The sequence below is a fragment of the Egretta garzetta genome, unplaced genomic scaffold, assembly GCF_000687185.1.
Source record: "Egretta garzetta isolate BGI_Z169 unplaced genomic scaffold, ASM68718v1 scaffold163, whole genome shotgun sequence".
Lineage (NCBI taxonomy): Eukaryota > Metazoa > Chordata > Aves > Pelecaniformes > Ardeidae > Egretta > Egretta garzetta.
This window is the reverse complement of record NW_009259308.1, coordinates 4,275-24,782: the sequence shown is the minus strand read 5'-3', so window position 1 is coordinate 24,782 and position 20,508 is coordinate 4,275. Positions and strand designations below refer to the sequence as shown.

Sequence of the window (20,508 nt, the reverse complement as noted above, 5' to 3'; positions counted from 1 at the left end):
GGTCTCCGGGCTGTCCCGAGGGGACGGGCGCCCGGCGGGAAAAGCTGAAGGGGTTGGCTTTCCGTGCTGGGGCTGAACGGAAAGCTAATGCGCTTTGGCGCAATAATAATATCAACAGTGTCCGCCCATCCCGGAGTGTTTCACAGGCCATATGCGTCTAGGAGACGAGCAAAACCAGCCTCAGCCGACTCTGTAGATCTAATAATAGGCGGTGCCGGCGCACTTGCTCCGAGGTCTGGAATGGGAAGTGGTGCGATATTAGTAGTTTAATAAAAGCTTAAGGTATGCAGGATGGATAAGCCTAAGAGTGAAATACAGAAAGCCTTAATAAGAAAGGAAGTTAGGGTTGAGTGCTAAGAGTAATTTTTATCATAATTCTTTTGCAGATTATGAAATTACTGTTAGGTATTTTGTCAAGGTCTGGAGGAGAACCAAGTCTTCACAAGAGTTTTCTGCCAATCACCTATGAAGCTCCTGATTTTAGAGTTGCATTTCTGCAATGAAGAAAAGGAGACGGCTCGCTGCAAATCTAAACGAAAAGGTTCATCTTGGCCATGAGAAAAATACTGCGGAACAGATTCTTGTAGTAGACTGTGCACAAGAAATTGTCTCAAAGTCTGCAGAAATAGCTTCTGCAGATCAGCTTGAATCTTCACAAGAACTTTCACCATCGTCGGAACAAAGAAAGCTCCTAAGCTCGTTGCAGTATAACAAAAATCTGCTTAAATACTTAAATGATGATAGACAGAAACATCCATCATTTTGTGATTTACTCATAATTGTAGAAGGAAAAGAATTTAGTGCTCACAAAGTTGTAGTGGCTGTTGGGAGTAGTTATTTTCATGCCTGTTTGAGCAAAAATCCAAGCACTGATGTCGTCACGTTAGATCATGTAACTCATTCTGTCTTTCAGCATTTGCTTGAGTTTCTCTACACCTCTGAGTTTTTTGTATATAAAAACGAAATTCCATTAGTGCTGGAAGCAGCAAAATTTTTAGATATCATAGATGCAGTGAAGTTACTAAATAACGAAAGTGTTTCTAACATACAGACTGATGTGGCAACTGATGCACCTACACCAGTAGAAACACTCAGTGAGCTCACAGGTAAACTATTAAATAGTCATCAGTGCCCTTTTTGTGGTCGAAGTTTCTGTTACAAGAAGTCCTTAGAAAATCATTTGGCCAAAACCCACAGATCCCTTTCTCTGGAAAGAAAACATGGATTAAAAATGGTTGAGAAGGCTGACTTTTCCACTAGACGTTCTACAAGAAACCGCAAATGTCCAGCTAAATTTGAAAACAGTGACAATGAAAGCGGTGACGCATCTGACAGCAATTTGGAAAAAGTCAGTTCTGACAAGGAAACATCTGATAGAAGCGAATTTGAAGACAGTGAAAGTGAATGCAACGCTGATGAAGAGGGACAGGAAGAGGAAATGTCAGGTGAAGATTCAGAGTCTGAAGAACCAAGTGAGAAAGAACAGAATGATACTGAAGAGGGTTCTGAGGCAGTTGATTCAGTGGGAAATATTCCTGACGGCTTAGCTCCCGTTGTCATTCAAAGCAGTAGCAAAAAACTGCTGCAGTGTCCCAAGTGTGACAAAAAATTTGATCGAATAGGTAAGAGCAACTTAGGTTGATCTTCCTTTTTACCATATGGTGGTGCTACTTGTATGGAAAATAAACTGGGCTTTTTCCCTGTCCTGGAGAGCGAAGATCAGAATTTCTGGATTGTCTCCCTGATCCTGTACGCTGCTAATTTTCCTGAATGTGTTATGTTGTTATGTCTGTGGTGCTAAACAGTTTCAATAATGAACTGAGTGCGTTATTTGAAAAATCTGCAAATGCTACGTTTATTTTTCTTTCCCTGCCTTGGAATTCTGGTTGTTAGCATAGTATGTAAAAGCAGCATTGAAAAAGGAGGGAAATGCAGCAAGATATTAAACGATAAATTGCATGAAGTCTGAAATTTGTACTGTATTTTCTGCCAAATAATTTTAAGTAACAAAGCTGTCATTATTGCCGAAGTAAAACGGCACCATTGTCAAACAGCCTGAAATTCTCCTATTCTACAGGATGTGTAGTTGCTTAGGACCTAGCCACTCCGACTTCTAGCTTGATTTTTCTGGTCTGTAGTTACCACCAAGTCAGCTTGGTCAGCTTAATCTGTTCTGTTAGAATTGTTTATGTTGCAGTCAAATCTAGGTGTAGACATACTTGGGATATCAAAAGAGTCAAAATTCTGGCTTCCCTGTCCTCCTTTCCCACATTAAAAGTAAATTACTACTGTACTCCAGAATTTTGGTGTTCTTTCAGCTGAAGTAAATGTTGAACTATGGTCACGTGAGGTATTGACTTCCTTCAGCCATGGGAATTAGGAAAAAAACAGTTCCTCATAGTGTTAAGCATTTTTTGGTGTTCTTATAATAGACATACTAGATCTCTCATAATTTTGAAATTTTACGAGTTTATGAAAATAGGGTGGGGCTGGTATGTGTTTTCATTCCTACTTGCACAGAGTGTGCGTAGCTTGCTGAGGTGAAACGAATTTTCCAAGGTCACAAATTATATCATAGAATCTATTTAATATTAAAACTGTACTTGTAATGCTATTTCTAAAAACAGCATAGGAAGTTTTCTGACTGAGAACTTTGTTACTAATATTGAAAGGCTACTATGCAGAAGTAAATGGCTTGTAAATATTTAGGGTTGTGATGGTACATTTTGGTTTTGTACACACTGGAAGCCCTTTTCTCTTTGTGCCTTCCATGACTTAGAATTCTAGTTTTGTGCTCCAAAAATAGACGAGAAATAGCATTAAAACAAATGATACATAAAGTATTTCTTCGTAAGTTTGTATTATTGTAGACAATTGACTTGTGTGTTAAATTTATGAGCTATAGTACTTTTTTTTCCCTTTATTTAACTCCCAGAAGTATGGTGCATATTCTACAGATAAAAAAATTAGCTAATACAAAGCAGAGCACCTGCTACTGGCTTTAGGTGGGTAGATCCTCGGTGTAGGACTGAATTGTATCCTCAGAAGAAAACGGCAAACAGAAGAGAGAATACAAGCAGTGTGAAAGAAATGGGAGAGTAGTATTTTTGTTTATGGTGAGTCCCAAATATAGATAATTTGCAAAGGTCTGTATCATTCATTCAGTGTTCTGTTATTTGAAAGTACCTTAAAAATACCAGTTTGTTGCAAGGCTGTTCCCTGTTCTGAAAAGGTACATCACAATCAGTGTAATGAAAGAGTAGTAGTATCACTTCCAGTACTTAAGAACAGAGCATGCTGTAGGCTGAACAAGGGGGACTTGTACTCCTTGTGCAGATTTAACAGTAACACAGAGCCGTTTTATTTTTCCTCTTTATCTTGAAAATAGTTAAGATGGAAGTGTGTGGAGGAACCTTGGATCAAATGCATATGTGATCACTGTGCAATTTTCAGTGGTGTAAACCAGTAGAAGTCTTTAGATGTGTGTGGAAGGTACTTAGATCTTGACCACATTTGAGAGCGCCATTATAGAACATACCCCAAATGTCTATGTTGTAGGTGATACCTGTTATAGTTTATGCTAACAGATTTCATTTTTTTTTTTTTGTGTTCTTCCTGTATAGGCAAATATGAGAGCCATACACGTGTACACACGGGTGAGAAGCCTTTTGAGTGTGATATATGTCATCAGCGCTATTCAACGAAGTCCAACCTGACAGTGCACAGAAAGAAACACTCTAGTGATACTGATTTTCATAAAAAGGAACACAAATGTCCCTACTGCAATAAGCTGCATGCAAGCAAAAAGACTTTAGCAAAGCATGTGAAGAGGCAAGTATGAGCAAATTTGTCTCACATTTCTGAAGAATCATTTTTTTTCAGTTCAAAAGCGAAGATAAATGTATGTATGCACACAGCATATTCTGTGTTATTTCTGTAACTGTTTTTTCAAATAAATATATTTTCAAAGGACATAGGGATTAGCAGTATCAACTAACCTGCCATAAGGAATGCATGGGGTCTGACTAAATAGCAATAGTGGTTCTGTGGGAGTTCTACCATAGGTTTTTACTATATATTTTAGAACGTGCAGCTTAGCTAGCACAGTCAGTCAGAACACAACAATCTTAATTACCTGTCTTGCTTTTAATTTGGAGAAAGAGTAAAATACCTTCTTTGGTTTTAGATGTTGATGTTGTACTATTGATGATAATAGATGAATAAACTATTTTCATTTAGATTCTTTTAGGTGCATGATTTGTTTATGACATGTCTAATTATAAGGTATTATTATTTACATACCGCTTTTTTCCTCTTTCTTTGTAAATATCCATAAAGCATGATAATTGAAACTGTCCTCTGTCTTACCAATTTTCATATGAGATTCTACAAGAGTAGAAAGTCAACACTCCTTTCCAGTTACTTGTGCCTTTGGAATTGTTTAATTATTAGTGTCCTGTTCTGCTGGTTTGGTGATCAACATTTATGACACATAAAGTTTAGAAATAGATACTTAGTATTTGGGTGATCTTCATCTTTGAAAGTTATAACTACTTTCAGCTTCTGTCTTTCTTCTAGGTTTCATCCAGAGAATGTACAAGAATTTCTTTCTATCAAGAAGACAAAAAGTGAAGGTTGGAAATGTGATGTAAGTAATACTTCAGTACTTTTAGTTTTTTCATATAGATACTACGTTTTGTGACTTGAATACTTCAGTGAAAATATGGTATGTGTTCTGTGAAATCTCAGTAAGCTTCTGTAAGTCATGGTATAAATTTCCTCTTTATGTGCTGATCTAAAGACTGAACTTTATCTGTATGTGACCGGGTATATAACGCCAAAATCAGGAAAAATTTTTTCACTGAGAGGGTTGCCAAGCGATGGAACAGGCTGGACAGGAAAGTGGTTGAGTCCCCATCCCTGGAGGTATTTAAAAGATGGGTAGATGAGGTAGGGACGTGGTTTAGTGGTGGAAAGGTAGGGTTAGGTTAATGGTTGGACTTGGTGATCTTAAAGGTTTTTTCAAAACCATAAATTCTATGATTTTATGAAAATGAATTTTAAAATAGCTGAAGGCACTATTTTTTTAGGTGATCAGTTGTTACCATTGTTAAAATACATCAATTTGCAGATGATTGGACTTGAATGTATGTTGTGGTTTAACCCTGGCCAGCAACTAAGCACCACACAGCCACTCGCTCGCTCCCCCGCAGTGGGATAGGGGAGAGAATCAGAAGAGTAAAAGTGAGAAAACTCATGGGTTGAGATAGAGACAGTTCAACAGGTAAAGCAGAAGCTGTGCACACAAGCAAAACAAACAAAGGCATTCATTCACCGCTTCCCATCAGCAGGCAGGTGTTCAGCCATCTCCAGGAAAGCAGGGCTCCATCACACGGAATGGTTATTTGGGAAGACAAACATCATCACTCTGAACATCCTCCCCTTCCTTCTTCTTCCCTCAGCTTTATATGCTGAGCATGATGTTGTATGGTATGGAATATCTCCTTGGTCAGTTGGGGTCAGCTGTCCTGGCTGTGTCCCCTCCCAGCTTCTAGTACATGCCCAGCCTCCTTGCTGGTGGGGTGGGGTGAGAAGCAAAAAAGGCCTTGACTCTGTGTAAGCCCTGCTCAGCCGTAATGAAAACACCCCTGTGTTATCAATGCTGTTTCAGCACAAATCCAAAACATAGCCCCATACTAGCTACTATGAAAAAAATTAACTTTATCCCAGCCAAAGCCAGCACAGTGTTATGAATACTTGAAAAACAGACTGCTTGCTCTTCCATTAATTATGCGCATCAAACACTGACCATAAAAGTATAGTTTTTTGGAAGGCTCTCTCAATAGTGAGGAAAATATGTGTTAAATATGAAACACTTTCTCATTTAGCTGCATATGCACATCAACAGAGTTGTAAATTTGTTCTAAATTTCTCTCTAGTTGTAAAATCTTAGAATCCTTTCCTTGATTTTCCCCAGGAGAGGTGCATGTGTGAAACTACATCTACCGTAAAAAGGAGTTTGTAGAATTTCTGTTCTCTGTCTGCTGCCAAATAATGTTTTAAGGTTTCAAATATTGGAGTTTATTGGGTGTTTTTTTAAGGGGATAATTTACTTTTTTTTTTTTTCAGGGCAGCTGTTTTTACGCAAACTGCTATATGCCCCTGTATGTCTAATACTAGGTGCCGTAACGTAGTTACTAATCTTGCTTTGTTTGTGAACTTTCACTTATATAGTAGGAGGTTGGGAGATACCAACTGTAGGAATCTGTAGCATTCATTCTGCTGGTGATGGTATGATGGTACCACGGTTGGAGGTATTACATGGTTGACCAATGGGTGTTACCTTCCAGATGAAGTTACATTGTGTGAACGTAGTACAGATTCTGTTTGGTAGCAGATAAGGAACATTTTAATAGTGGGAATCAATTGTGCAACATTGCTGCTGTTCATTTCTCAGAAAGTACTCTTACCAGATGAATAATTTGGTAAACTCCACTTTGGGGTTTGGTTGGGTTTTTTCTGCTTGCAGATTTTAAGGTTATGTAAAGTAGAAATTTTTAAAGTGAGCCGCTGCTCTTATACTGCTAATGTGCATTGAAAATGGACTTGAATTAAAAGCAGGGGTAGAATTTTAGCTTTTATAGCAGTCGAAAAATAAGCAGAACCCTTAAGAGCTGTGACTTTGTTTTCAGGTTGTTTAGTATGTTCTGAGGGCTGAGGTACCACAGATGTAAGTTGCAGGATTTCTTCAGGTTGTTGGTTTATGCTGTAGTCCATGTGTGAACACCAGGATTTGGTGACCATATTTTAATCCTTGCGGAATATGAACAAATTCACAGGAACAGTAAAGTACTAATAGCAAGAGGGCTATTAGATTTTTTACAGGTATGGGGTTTTCTTACACTTATCTTTAACGTTAATGAGGTTTCAAACAAATAGAGCTGTTGCTTCTGATTTTCTGAGCCTAAGAGAGTGTTACTCAGGTGTGCTCTAAGAAACTGATTAGACGATTTAATGTATGGGAGCCAGGTAGTACTAAATTCAGCTATTGTAAACAATGGCAACAGTTTCATAGTGAAATCAGCGAGCACCATGTTGATTTATGTTAAAGCATAGGACCCTGATGTTAAATTATAATACCTAGTTTAAACGCCTAAATTTGACCTGTGGCTTCAATTCTGTAATTGAACTGCATGCTTACTTTAATGACTACTAATAATTCTTGTACATTTAAGTTTTGATTAGTCTGAAAACAGTACTAAAAGGCTTACATAATTTTAACATTGTGAGAGTTCCATATCTCTAAAATATATTTTGAGTTGTATTTCTTTGTTGATGTTGGCATTTTCTCATTAATACATGCTGTCAGAGAATTTCCCAGACGAAATAAAAGGAACAAGTATGAGTCTAGTACTACAGTAGCTTACACTACAACAGCTTTTACCACAGTCCAACAGAACTATTTCAATATCGAAAACCAAGCCATACCCATTTGCTTTTTTTCCATTGGGTTATTTTCTGCTGAGTTACTGCGTTGAAACACCCTAGGAAATAAGTCTGGTAAGGGCTGGAATCAGTAGAAAGAAGCGGGAGTGGAACATGTAACTATACAGGAGCTGCCAGTAGTTTGATTTAGGCTGCCATGGATCAGAATCCTAATTTATATAGTGCAGTCCACTAGGGTTTATGTAGAACACAGATTTTTTTGATGCTGACTGCAAGGCTTTACAAGTTGGGGTAGACTATGCTTTTGAAGAATACATGTTTAATCTTATATTGCTGCAGAGAGTAGATGAACTAAACTGTTACAGTTTATGAATAAGAAAAAAGATCTGGTTATAACTGATGTATCTTTGACAAAGTGTATTATCGTTTTAGATTTGTAAGAAATCTTTCACTCGAAGACCTCACTTAGAAGAGCATATGATCCTTCACTCTCAGGATAAGCCCTTTAAGTGTACCTACTGTGAAGAGCACTTTAAATCCCGATTTGCAAGACTGAAACATCAAGAAAAATTCCATCTCGGTATAGAAACCTCCTTCTGACATGTAAACAATAGATTTAAAGTAAAACCTTCCTCCACCATTGTATGTCCTGATCAGTCTGGTTTTTCCCCCCCCCCCCCCCCTTTTCCTGTTCTGTCTTTTCCAGTTTTGGGGGGTGTGGTTTGTGGATTTTTTGTGGGTTCAGCTCTCTTTTTGAGGCATTGTATTGTACCTAAACAAATGCAGATTGGGGGGGGGGGGGGGGAAGAAGAATGAAGGGTAGTTTTGTTTTAAAACTTTTTTGCATTAAATTGGTTCTCAACTGTGGAGTCAGATTCTTTCTGAAGTTTTCCAAAAACTTTTTTTTTTCCTCCTGAAGTGTTCCAAAGACTTTATTGCTACTAACTATTTCTGCCAGGTAGGAACTAGATTGGTGATATAATGGGAATTTGGTTTTTCAAACAGTCTTAAGTGGGCTTAATTACTTTTGACTATTAATTCTAAATTTTTGCTTTGCAATCATGAAACTTTCCAAAATATCAGGCATTAGAAATAACTTACCTGAGCAGAAAGTGCACTGTCTAATTAAAGTATGCTGACTGTACTAAACATTAATAATTTGTTAGAGAAAACTTCTGCTTTGTAAATTGATCATGGTTTTCACAAGTAACCAGTCTGTGCATCTTGTTTGGTTTAACTGACAGTGAGTAACACTATTTGTGTCTGTCTCCTTATAGGGCCTTTTCCTTGTGATATTTGTGGCCGCCAGTTTAATGATACAGGAAATCTGAAACGCCATATAGAATGTACTCATGGAGGAAAGAGAAAATGGACATGTTTCATCTGTGGAAAATCTGTTAGGGAACGGTAAGGAGTTGTGTGACTACTTGAACTTCTGCGGAACAGAAACTATTTAGCTTGCTTTGTTTGATTCTGAATATGCTTTAGCTTTGAGTTTTTGACATAAATGAGACCATTTCAGAGGGCTAGTGTATTAAAAGGTAGTGTCAGAGCCACAGGGAGCGTGTGATTTTTCTGATGACCTCTAAAATTAAGGGTGACAAGTGTAGGTAATTAGTTATGAGGTGGAACTATATTAAGAAAGTCTTACCTCTAATTCACTTCACTTAGGGTTCCTGTGTTGTGCAAGAACATCTTGCAGTTGTTTGGGAAAGAATTTTCTGCCACAGATATTTTGGTAAATATACTGATGAGGACAGAAAGATGAGGAACACTGGTGAGAATGACTAAGAAGAAATCGGACTTCTACAACACGATTTCATGGAAGATGAAATAATACTGTATGACCTTTGTTGCTGCTTCTCTAAATGGAGGAAAAAAAATGTTAATTTAGCACTTGAAAAGTGGAAGCTCTAAAAGGTGGCTCATAAATTCTATTATACAGAAAAAGAGCATAGAAAAGCTGCAGAAAGAAGATTCCCTCCCCCCAACATTTCTATTCTATACATATGAGGGGAAAAATTATAATATTTTAATGGTTGTTAACATGGCTTCAGTGCAAGTGCCTTGCACAACTCTATAATGGAGATCTTTTAAGTTTTCCAAATGGTGATTTATGTTTAGGTTCTGAAACAATAAGCCTTTTTTTTTTTTTTTTTTTTTATTTTGGCAGAATACAGCTTCATCTCAATAACTGCAGCTAAGATTCTAGTTATGTTCTATTTGGGGAATATGAAAAGATATGAGTTTGTGTACTGCAGTATGTTTTCTTGTTTTTTACTTTTTTTTTTTGCAATGACTAGCAAAGACCCCTGGAAGCATTGTAAGAGGAAGATTTGTCCCTAATGGGTTTTGTTGGTGGTGTGTATTTTCTAGTAGTTTGGTCAATAGAGTATGCATATGTTAAAAGAAAATGCACTAATACAATAGTAAACAAGCTGTGAAGCGCAGGTAGTCTTTCAACTCTATAAAGCTCACTTTGAACTGCAAAAATTTCTGTTCAGAAAAAGTCAGTATGTTTATGCACTTTGAGTTTCATTTACATTATGTAAGGCAGTTAAATATTTAAATGTTGCTCTCATTAGATTTTTTTTTATGTAAAGCATAAAAATATCTTTGAAAATAATATTTATAATAAGTACTGGAAGGAGATCAAAGAATTTTTTCTTTTCTTTGATTCACACACTTACCAGCTGTGTATGCAGTAAATTTTATTGTCCGATTCCTTTGCTTGAGAGGAATTTTCACTTTCATGCTCTTTTTTTTTTACTTTGGAAAGGTGAAAGTAAAAGTAGTCTTGCATATGTAGATGTATGTATGTGTGTATAAATATATATGTATTTAAATAAGCTCTGTGCTGAGATAAATCAGCATCTATGATCTAGATTTCCTTCAAGTCTGACTTTAAAGCTCTGGCTTTATACATATAATAACAAGGAAGTTATTACATAGAAAATGGTGTCAAAATCGATGTTTTCTTTAATATATGTTGTCCAAATATTTGCTGGGACAATGTTTTGCTTCTTTGCTTATATTATGTCTAGACCCAGCTGGTTCAATAAATAGTAGATAGTTTGTCATACTGCCTTTGAATGTATGCATATGCCTGTGTATATGGATAAATTGATGCAGTTATTTGGATATATTGCAATCCATCAGTGTTAAAGACATTGAGAAATTGATAGCCTGTATCACTTAAAGTGGCAGTGACATTGCTTAAAATTAAATTTTACTGCCTTTGTTAAACAGAACAACTTTGAAAGAACATCTGAGAATCCACAGTGGAGAGAAGCCTCATCTTTGCAGTATTTGTGGGCAGAGTTTTCGTCATGGAAGCTCTTACAGGTACAGGTTTTTATTAAATAAGCTGCTAAACTGTCTCCCTTATTTGATGATATATATGCATTCATGTTATCAACACAGTTCTTTTTAATATATAGGTTTTGATTTATTCCAACTCTAAGAGCATTAGTAAATGCTTTAAACATGCTTAAAGATTGAAAATATTTTAATAACCTATGAGAAGTCATTTAATTTTTAATGCAAGACATTAGTGGATTAAACATAGACAGAATCCTATACAAATCTTGTACCAAAGTTGGCTTGCACATCTAAAAGTTTGGCATCTTTGTTATCCAAAGAGAAAGTAAGTGGTGGACTAAAATATCCTGCTAAATTAATGTCAGATATGAGAGTTTAGCTCTGTTCTCTCTTGCTTTCTAAGAGCAGTTTAAGCAAACCTCACCTGAAAGTTACTTCCTGATATTTGTGTGAAGCAATTAAAGACTGTGTTTTCTGGTATTTTGCATTGAATTAGCACTACAGATTATGTTAACCAAAATGCATGTTATGGTTATATTTATGACTATAAATATACAGGCTTCATCTAAGAGTCCACCATGATGACAAGAGATATGAATGTGAAGAATGTGGGAAAACATTTATTCGGCATGATCATCTGACAAAACACAAAAAAATACACTCAGGTAGGCATTTTATTTGAAAATTGGCTTTGAAATTACTATTTTGAAATAAGATAAAATACTAATGGATTTTTTTTCAGTACATGCAATGTTTTAGACCTGATAAAAGTTCCTCTCACTATTTTTAAGGTCTACTAAAGTAGGGTTAATCTTGCATGTTTTCAAGTTTTAAAAGCCAAGTGCTTCCTCCATGTTAACATAGAAAGCCGAGGGACAGTCAAAAACATGTAACAGTGAATTGCTTTAAAAATAATAATTAAAAAAGCAAAAGTGAAAAAGGAGGATTTTTTAATGAGTTTAGATTTCTTTTTTTTAATAGCAATTGTGTGAAACATTATTACCACAACACAGAAGAAGCTGTCACAGTCTCTGTCAAAGTTTGTACACTGATCACTTTAATAACATCAAAGAGATGTTTCTGAAGTCTCTGCTACAGGGAAGAGGGGAGGCATGAAGGTGGTGGGAGTCAACCCTGAGAACAGCCAGATGGAGATGATCAGGAGGAAGAAAAAAAATCTTTCTGTTGCACTGAGAGCGGGAAGTTTATCAAATGTTTAGGAAAAGCGAAGATTCACTAGGGACTTTTTCAGAACAGGATTCAAAGGGAATGTGGCCTTCTAGGAGGCAAAATACTTTCTAGGCAGCAGCAAAATACGAAAGTGATCAGAGTCTAAACTTCTGAGCCTTTATTTTGAAGGACAGCTTCTTTTTTGGTGTTTAAAATCATAATGTCTGCTATAAAATAAAGAAATCTTTGAAAACTCAAGTACAAAAAAAAAAAATCCTCTTTTCTACTCTATTTGCTTTTCCCCCCTCTAGAAAGTTACATTCTTTGACTGTCCACACTCCTCCTACTTAAATGAGAAGAAATACTCTGCCACTTTGTGGAAGATCTCAAGATGACTAAAAAGAATCAAGATACTTTTAAACATCAGCATAACAGAAAAAGGTAACTATGTAAATCAGGATAATTAAAAAGATAAATAATGTGATGTAATTTTAAGCTGAAAATAATTGATATGTTTAAATAAGCTTCTCCTTTAGAGTCCCTGAATTACTGAAGATCTCGCATTTTGGGTCATAATGAAGAGAGTAGATTCTTAGTCATTCACTTGTACTCTCATGCAGTGGGTGTATGGGGAAGTGCCCCTTAACTCACAAACATGAATTTCTTTATAGAAATCACAGTCAGTCAGTACTAGTCATATATAATAAGTGGTAAAAATCCTTACTCTGATAGAACCAACCTACTTCCTGAATTTTATTCTTTGATAACAGAGAATCCTTCTCTGGATAAGGTATGGAAGAGCTTGATTGGTGGACTTTGTGAACACGGATCTACTGTATGTCTTAAAATTACAGTTCTTAGACATTTAATAAGTTGTTTTAACCAAAATGTATTTAATTTTGCCCTTGTAGGTGAAAAAGCTCATCAGTGTGAGGAATGTGGAAAATGTTTTGGCCGTAGAGATCACCTTACTGTTCATTATAAAAGTGTTCATCTAGGAGAAAAAGTTTGGCAGAAGTAAGTGTGGGGTTTTTGTAACTGCGTAAATACTTCTGTACTGTAACTGATTTTGTTTGGACTTGCATGTTTGTGCAGAATTCTAGTAGTCTGTGTGTTTGTTGTGCCTGTTACCTTAGTCTTGATAGAGATATTATTATGGCTTGGAGTGGTTGTCAGAAAATTGCCTTCGCAATTTAATCAAGATGTTTTCTTTGTAGCATAATTAAGTAAATAAAATAAAAACATGAAAAAGGACAAAATTTTAATCTGCCAATTAGTTGTCTCAATGTTGTTCTAAATTGATGGTTTGCTGTAATATTGTTATTGCAGACTAGTTAAGACTGAATTACTGGACATCATTTAAGCATTATGAGAACTATCCCATGCTTCTATTTTAGAAGCTGGTAGCAGATTAGTGGCTCTGAAAGTAGGTAAAAACTTTGAAACCCTAATTATGTCTGTAAATTGAAAATGCAATAGGGTTTTTAAATTCTTGAGCTCCAGAAATAAGCCTTTTGGAGATTTTCAAATAAACTGAGACCTTGTTGTTTTTCGAATGATGTGTTTTAACTGCTTGTAATCATTAGCATTGTGTTAGAAGCCATTATAGATGTCTCTGTTGAAAATACAGTACATTATCTGCTTATTCTCTTTGTTTCTTCTTGGTAGCCAGTAGCCTAAACCATTTGTAGTGCTATTTATGGCATAATTCTGCCAAAGTGAAAGCCTCTTGTGGATGTTGGGCCAAAGCTGTTACTTAAAGGTATTTTAGGGGTCAGAAAAGAAGTTGTAGTGGCTTTTGCTTTTTGAATACTAAGTGGCAATCTCAGTAGAGAATAAGCTTGAATATCGAAAAGCATCTTAATTGACCTTATTGGTATGGAGATGTCAGGAAATATGAACATATGTGAGGAAATTTGGAAACTTTGATATTCAGCTATTTTGCATTTAAAGATTTCAGAAAGGACTGTACACATAGCTTTATTATTAGTTGGTTTTAAAAAAAAGGAAAAAGTATCTAACATGAATGTCTTTTCTTCTTTAAAGATATAAAGCAACGTTTCACCAGTGTGAAGTCTGTAAGAAAGTTTTTAAAGGGAAGTCAAGTTTGGAAATGCATTTTAGGACACATTCAGGTAAAAATAAAATAAACCCCAACAAAACCACAAAATGTATTTTTATGCATCGTTATGCATCAATATTGGCAGAATTATTTAATTCATTATGGTCATTGAGCATTCAGGGTAAGAGTAGCAGGAAGCAGCAAGACTTTTTATTCTTTCTCATATGTTGGTCATTCTTGAATACTACCTTCTGAATAGATCAGTTGAAATACTGATGATCCTCAACACAGGTTTGTGGTATGCTCTCTACACCTTTTCCTTTAGTTTACTGGTATATTCTTGCCAAAGCTACCCAGACCAAGTCTTTTTTGTGGTCCAGAGAATACTAAATTTCAAGTGGTAATCTAAACAAGGATTTGAAATCCCTTTGGAAAGATTTATGTCCTTGTATGTTTGACTTGGTTTTTCCTGCCTTATGTTTAGGGAAATCACTGTCCTTTCGAAATGTGTAGAAGTACAAATTGAGCTCGCTTAATGCCAGTATCATAACAGTATTTATTTGGTTTATATTCTGTGTGTGTACCTGACAGAAATCCCAAGTATTGAGCGAATTGTATGTCAGGAGAAGAGTATGTTAATGTAACTTCTAAACAAACTTCTAATGGCTCCCTTGATTCCAAAATTGTTGCTAAACATATGCTCTTTGTTTTCAGTAAAATTATTTTATACTAGGTCTCTATGCCATAATCCATGTATGTGTTTTGCATGTTTATGTGCGACATGGTGTTATTCAGAATAACTAATTCTTCTCTGCCTTTACAGGCGAGAAACCCTACAAATGTCAAATCTGTAATCAGTCTTTTAGAATTAAGAAGACATTAACAAAACACATGGTTATTCATTCAGATGCTCGACCTTTTAATTGCCAACACTGTAATGCAACATTTAAACGAAAAGACAAGCTGAAGTATCATATTGATCATGTTCATGGATCAAAGGCTGCAGAAGAGGCACTGACATCTTCTTCAGAGGAAAAGCTAGTCTCCTTACCAGTGCAGTACACCTCTGATGACAAAGTTTACCAAACTGAGGCTAAAGAGTATGTGGAACAGTCCAAAGCGTATCAGTCAGAAGCCAAAACTTTGCTACAGAATGTATCTACAGAAGTATGTGTGCCTGTGACTCTGGTACCAGTTCAGATGCCTGATCCACAAGCTGATCTAGTACAGCATACTGCGCAGTCACATGGCATTCTTCCTCCACAACCTGAGCAGACAGATTATCAACGAGCAACAGATCTGTCATTTCTAGAGAAATACACTCTTACTCCACAACCTGCAAATATTGTTCATCCTGTAAGGCCTGAGCAAATGTTGGATCCTAGAGACCAGTCATATCTTGGAACTTTACTGGGGCTAGATACAGCTCCTACTGTACAGAATATTTCAAACAATGAACATTCATGATCAGACCATAACATTCCACCTAATTCACTAAGCCATTAGCCAACAGAAGGCTGATATGGCAATTAAGATTTATATTTTATATTTTATTTGGACTCATGAGTCTTCTGCATAGTTTTGGAAAAACAGGTTTGTTGATTTTAAGAGTTTTTAAAAATCATATAATGGTCTTTTAAAAATTATGCTCTGAAATATCTTTTAAGGATAGTGGCTGAAAAATGTAATTACATATCTGGCTATTAATTTAAAAAAAAAATTGTTTGCCTTTCTGCATCTCGCTTTGAATTGATGTTTTAAGTGTAATTATTCTGGAAGAATAAGGACTATATCAAATTAATTAAAGTTGTAAGGGCAGGCAGGGATATAAAACACAAACTTTGATTTATGTTTCACATAGAAATTAAAATATAATTTTACTTGAACCCTCAGGCATTTTTTGAGGGTTTTAAAGTCTACTGAACTCTGGAGCCTAGCCAATGGACGCAGGAACTAGATTTTTCTGAAAAGTGATTCAGATATTTTATGAAGACACTGAATGGGGTTCTTGGTGATGCCCCTGAGTATAATTAGGCTGCCTAAATTTGGCCCCTTAATTCTTCCTTGATCTCTAATACTGAATTATGTGGAAATATCTAGACAATGGTATTGTCTATTTTTCTACAATTAGTCATTTATAATTTTAATATGCATTTTTTCTGCTTTTTCAATCGTTTGTCTTTTGAAGTGTGCCCCGCACTCTAACTTTGAAAGAAATGGGAGTATTTGGAAGGTCATTTTAGTCTATGAACAGTCATAAAGGATTGGCATAGTTTATTCTTGTTAGAGCATAAATTATACCAGGGTCCCACATTAGCATGGCCATTTTCAGGGTATCTGTGATAGAGAAGAAATTTGAAGGCTGTTACTTCCAGAACAGTTCTCAACTTCTATTTAAAAAAAAATAAATAATCAGTGATTACAAATCTCTTGTGAGTTGCTAATGAAATTGTTTTGTTTCTCACTTTCTTGTACTGTGTTTATAAAACAAAGTCAAACTCTTGAGAGTATTTTATGTCTTTAATTGTCTTTAGCTTTTTCTTTACTAGACATAAGGGTTTTTTCCAAAAGAACCATTTTGAACTACAAGTCTAGTGTAATTCACCGTGAAATCCAGTATAATTTTAACCTCATCGAGCTTTCTATTTTAAGCCTACTTCAAAAATAGTTATTCTGTGTTTGGTGAATATTATGCCAAAGAAAGTATCTGAAGTAATTTTATAATCTTCATTATTCCTCACAAGAACTACATATCGAGGCAAATTTTTCCTCAGTTTTCCTTATTTTTAAATTATTGTCTTAAAGAAACTTTAAAATGGGAAACTGGATGTATGTGTATTATTGTAACTGTTAAATTTATCCAATGACCTGAGCACAAGAGATCTGTGGTGAAAAGCTTTTTTCATCATCGCAGTTCTATAAATTCTCTAGTGGCATGGATCATTTTAAATCCTATTCAAATACTTCGGTGTTAGATTCTGTTAATTCCCATCGACTTCAGTGTTGAGCAGTTTGCAGCAGAGGGGCCAGAGCTGCCTGAATGTTCATATTTTGAAGCTTATACCCTAATGGATTCTTAACCTAAACACACCAAAGATTTCTGTTAGCTGTTAAATAGTGGCAGAGTTACAGAATTTTAAGCGTTATCGATATTTAAATAGGACTTAGCCAAAGAAGCACAATAGAAGTCCTAAACTTTAAAAGTTCAGTTTCTAAAACAGGACTACATGTGTTTAACTGTTCTATGTTTGTATCTCTAAAGTAAAATTTAGAGCTGTGCTCTGGGAATGTTCAGACTGACATGCTGTAAATATGTCTGGTAAGAAGCTGAATACTAGCAAATACACAGCAATAACGAGGCCATTGAATGCCACCTTCTGAAAGGACACTATCAAGTACTACCCTTCCTGCTTTCTAACTCCGCCTTCATCTCCTTTCACAATAAAACTGTTTCTGTCTTCTTTACACTCCGTGGCTTGAAAACTGCTGGTTTATGGGTAGTTTTCAAGTCAGTATGCACGTATCATGTTCATACTACCGCATGCGGACATGATTTCCAGCATTTGTATTTGTACTGTTAAAAAATAACCCGACATCAGTGGTGTCAGTGCAGTTCTCAGACTAAAAAGCCTAACTCTGCTTTTTCTTGTCTTTTCTGTCCTACAGTAGAAAAAAAATGCTGTAGGATTTTGACAAACAGTGGCTTAAAAGTAGCTGGTAACTGATTTTTTCTTTTAAAATCCAGTCTGTTTGGAAGGCACTCTAGTAAAACACTAAAATGGAATTTGGAGCATATTTACTTGATAATGTCCTTTTTAAAATTCTTTCATGATTGTGCCTTTTATATATATTCTGAATAATGGCTTTTTCTGTAGCTCAGTTGATTATTCAGAAAACACTAAGGTCAATATCTTCCAAAGGGCTTCATGTTTTTGGGTGCCCAACAAGAAACAGGCTATAAAAGAACTCGTTTTTCAGAAAAATGAGCGCTTTGCTGTTTGGGTGACCAGAATTACTAGTCATTCCTGGAAAAAAATGACCTACTAGTTCTTTGGCATTCTTTTGTTTGCGGATAACCCTACTAGTTAGTGTTTTTACCTGCTGGTCAGGCTGGATCATTGCCAGTTGACAGTGAAAGAAAATAGGAAAGCTTATGTGCTAGATACATAGTTTTTATTTTTTTAATATCGTGAGCTATAATTCTTACAGCTTTACATCTATTTTAAAATTCATATCTGAGCAAAGTAAATTTTCATGGACTGGTACTTCGTTTGGTAGGTGGAAGTAGCTGATCTCTGCTCGATGGGGGACAGCTCCTCTTTAAGGGGAGCGGAGTTGAAGGGCAGAGATCTGCGACTCGCAGCTGCATGGGTCAAAACTCCTTAGGTGTCTGATGCCTCCATTTCAATGCGTGTGCGTACTCATCCAAGAGTGCATGTCCCGTTGATCTGGAGGGTGATTTTACAGTAAAGGCTATGTTGATCTGGCAGTCGTTGACTCGGTTGACCGTTTGTTGCCAAAGAAGGAAGAAGCAGGTCTCTCTCAAAAATATCTCTAAAGAATAACCAGTGGCACATTGGAAAAAGTTGGTCTCTTCCACATGCTGACCTTTGGGGAGAAGGGTGGAGTCCGTGTTGGTACTCTAAACTTCTACGTGGTTCTGAGAACTTACTGCACTCGTTCTGTTTAAACACTGAATTGTGTATTTTTTTGCTGAACGAATTTCTAGTTGTTGACTGGGTTACTGCCTTTAATTCTTTTAAGTGGATGTAATGTTCAGTTTATTTATTTATATTGGAATTTCCTCTGTGAGCACTGACACTTTTCCTATAGAGGTATGGCTCTCATGGGTTCTTTTTATGCCGAACATCAGTAATTGTAATGGTGGTGATGTATCTTCTGTAAGGCTGTGGTTTCCTTAAAAATATAGTGCTAATTTAGTCTGGATTATAATTCAGGTAGTTATTTTTAAAGATGGGTCATGCCAGAACACAATGACAAAAGATTCATTTGGTGTCATCAAAGAGCTAAGCTTATTTTCCTAATAACAAATGTGAAGGAGCATCCACCCCTCTGAAGAATGCTTCAAAGGAATCACCCCATAACGTGCTTGATCGAACGTGAAACGTGTTACGGAGTGCTAAGGAGTAAATGACCCTCAAGTTTTTAAATTTAAAGTAATTTCTGTGTAGAAGTTCATGAATGTAGAATTATGAATGAATTCTGAGAAGGCTGTTGTAGATGAATAGGTGTTTTCCCTGAAAACAATGAAAAAGATGAGAAATTTTTCTAGGTTGAGCATACATGCATAACTGACCCGGCTTGCATGTTCTCTGTACGACGGAAGCTTAAAGGAAATAGAGTGCATTTATCTGTAGGTCCTTGTGGCTACTGTCACATGTGATCTTTTTTTACACTATTCGGTTGGATTTGGTTGGATCATGGTATGCGTTGAAGAATGACACTGGCAGAATATAATGCAGGGCAGTCACTTTGCTTAAGCCCGTAAGGATCTTTTTCGTGGTTTGTAAGAAATGTTTTGGTTTAAAAGGACTTGATGGATTAAAGGTGACAATGGCAAAATGTTTTTAATCCCCCATAACCATTTTGATCATGTTTAAATGTTGGTCCTTTTATATGAAAGAATAAGGTGAAATAAACTCAGTATTTTGTCACTGGTATATGAGATAATGTGTTTTAAATGTGATCTGCATAGGTTGATAAAATAGATGGAAGTCTTTACTTAAAGTTGTCTTTTTAGAGGAAATTCTTTGCTGTAAGGAGAAGTTAGGAAGTGTACTGTAAACGTAGAAGTACTCAGTCCTATGTGTAATTTTGTTTGTTATGGAAGAGTAAAGTTCTTTTGTCTTAACATTGCTTGCTTCACAGGATTTCTTGCAGGGGTGCTTGCGCTAAGTTTTGACTTCTGTCGTGTCCCCCCCCCCCTTTTTTTTTTTTTAAACAGCATGGAAACACTATTCTGTATGTCTTTCAGTTTTAAAGCTCATGAAGGATAAACAGACGAGGCAAAGTTTTTCATCAAATTTGTGTGCGTCTCATTCTATCTTTTATTTTAAAATATTTTGTAAATTAAATTTATTTAGAAAAATATTTTGTGTTGCTGGATTTTTACTTGTTTTTTTAATACGATTTTTTTTTAAACAGCATGGAAACACTATTCTGTATGTCTTTCAGTTTTAAAGCTCATGAAGGATAAACAGACGAGGCAAAGTTTTTCATCAAATTTGTGTGCGTCTCATTCTATCTTTTATTTTAAAATATTTTGTAAATTAAATTTATTTAGAAAAATATTTTGTGTTGCTGGATTTTTACTTGTTTTTTTAATACGAGTAGCTTTTTAGCGTCAAAGTTTGCTAAATCCGTTTTTTTTTGTTTTTTTGGTTTTTTTTGTTTTGTTTTTAATTTTGAAGCGTCGCTCAAGCTATCCAACGCTAAGCCTAAGGCCATCTCCCCTTACGCGCTCCGCGCCGGGCACTTGGAAGCCTCAC

General features: G+C 35.9%; 2 protein-coding genes across 2 annotated transcripts in view; both read left to right on the top strand.

The window, feature by feature from the left end:
• The first annotated feature begins 53 nt into the window (after positions 1-53).
• On the top strand, positions 54-15,595 carry ZBTB41 (zinc finger and BTB domain containing 41). Its single transcript, XM_009636185.2, has 11 exons — positions 54-282; positions 387-1,622; positions 3,624-3,831; positions 4,579-4,648; positions 7,879-8,026; positions 8,724-8,853; positions 10,696-10,791; positions 11,326-11,432; positions 12,849-12,954; positions 13,984-14,072; positions 14,823-15,595. The coding sequence occupies exons 2-11, from the start codon at positions 500-502 to the stop codon at positions 15,464-15,466; spliced, it is 2,721 nt and encodes a 906-aa protein (XP_009634480.1). The 5' UTR covers positions 54-282; positions 387-499; the 3' UTR covers positions 15,467-15,595.
• A 2,706-nt stretch (positions 15,596-18,301) lies between these two features.
• Positions 18,302-20,508, top strand: part of ASPM (assembly factor for spindle microtubules) — a gene marked incomplete at its 3' end in the record, with an annotated part of 6,239 nt that continues 4,032 nt past the window's right edge. Inside the window, exon 1 of the mRNA XM_035891807.1 lies at positions 18,302-18,370. Within this exon, the coding sequence (XP_035747700.1) occupies positions 18,302-18,370 (69 nt within the window). The remainder of the gene's footprint in view (positions 18,371-20,508) is intronic.

Bases quoted from the DNA above. Each gene is read 5' to 3' on its own strand.
- ZBTB41 (XM_009636185.2), top strand. From the start codon at position 500: ATGAAGAAAAGGAGACGGCTCGCTGCAAATCTAAACGAAAAGGTTCAT. The intron at 1,623-3,623 runs GTAAGAGCAACT...CTTCCTGTATAG, and splicing joins CAAAAAATTTGATCGAATAG to GCAAATATGAGAGCCATACA. The intron at 14,073-14,822 runs GTAAAAATAAAA...CTGCCTTTACAG, and splicing joins GCATTTTAGGACACATTCAG to GCGAGAAACCCTACAAATGT.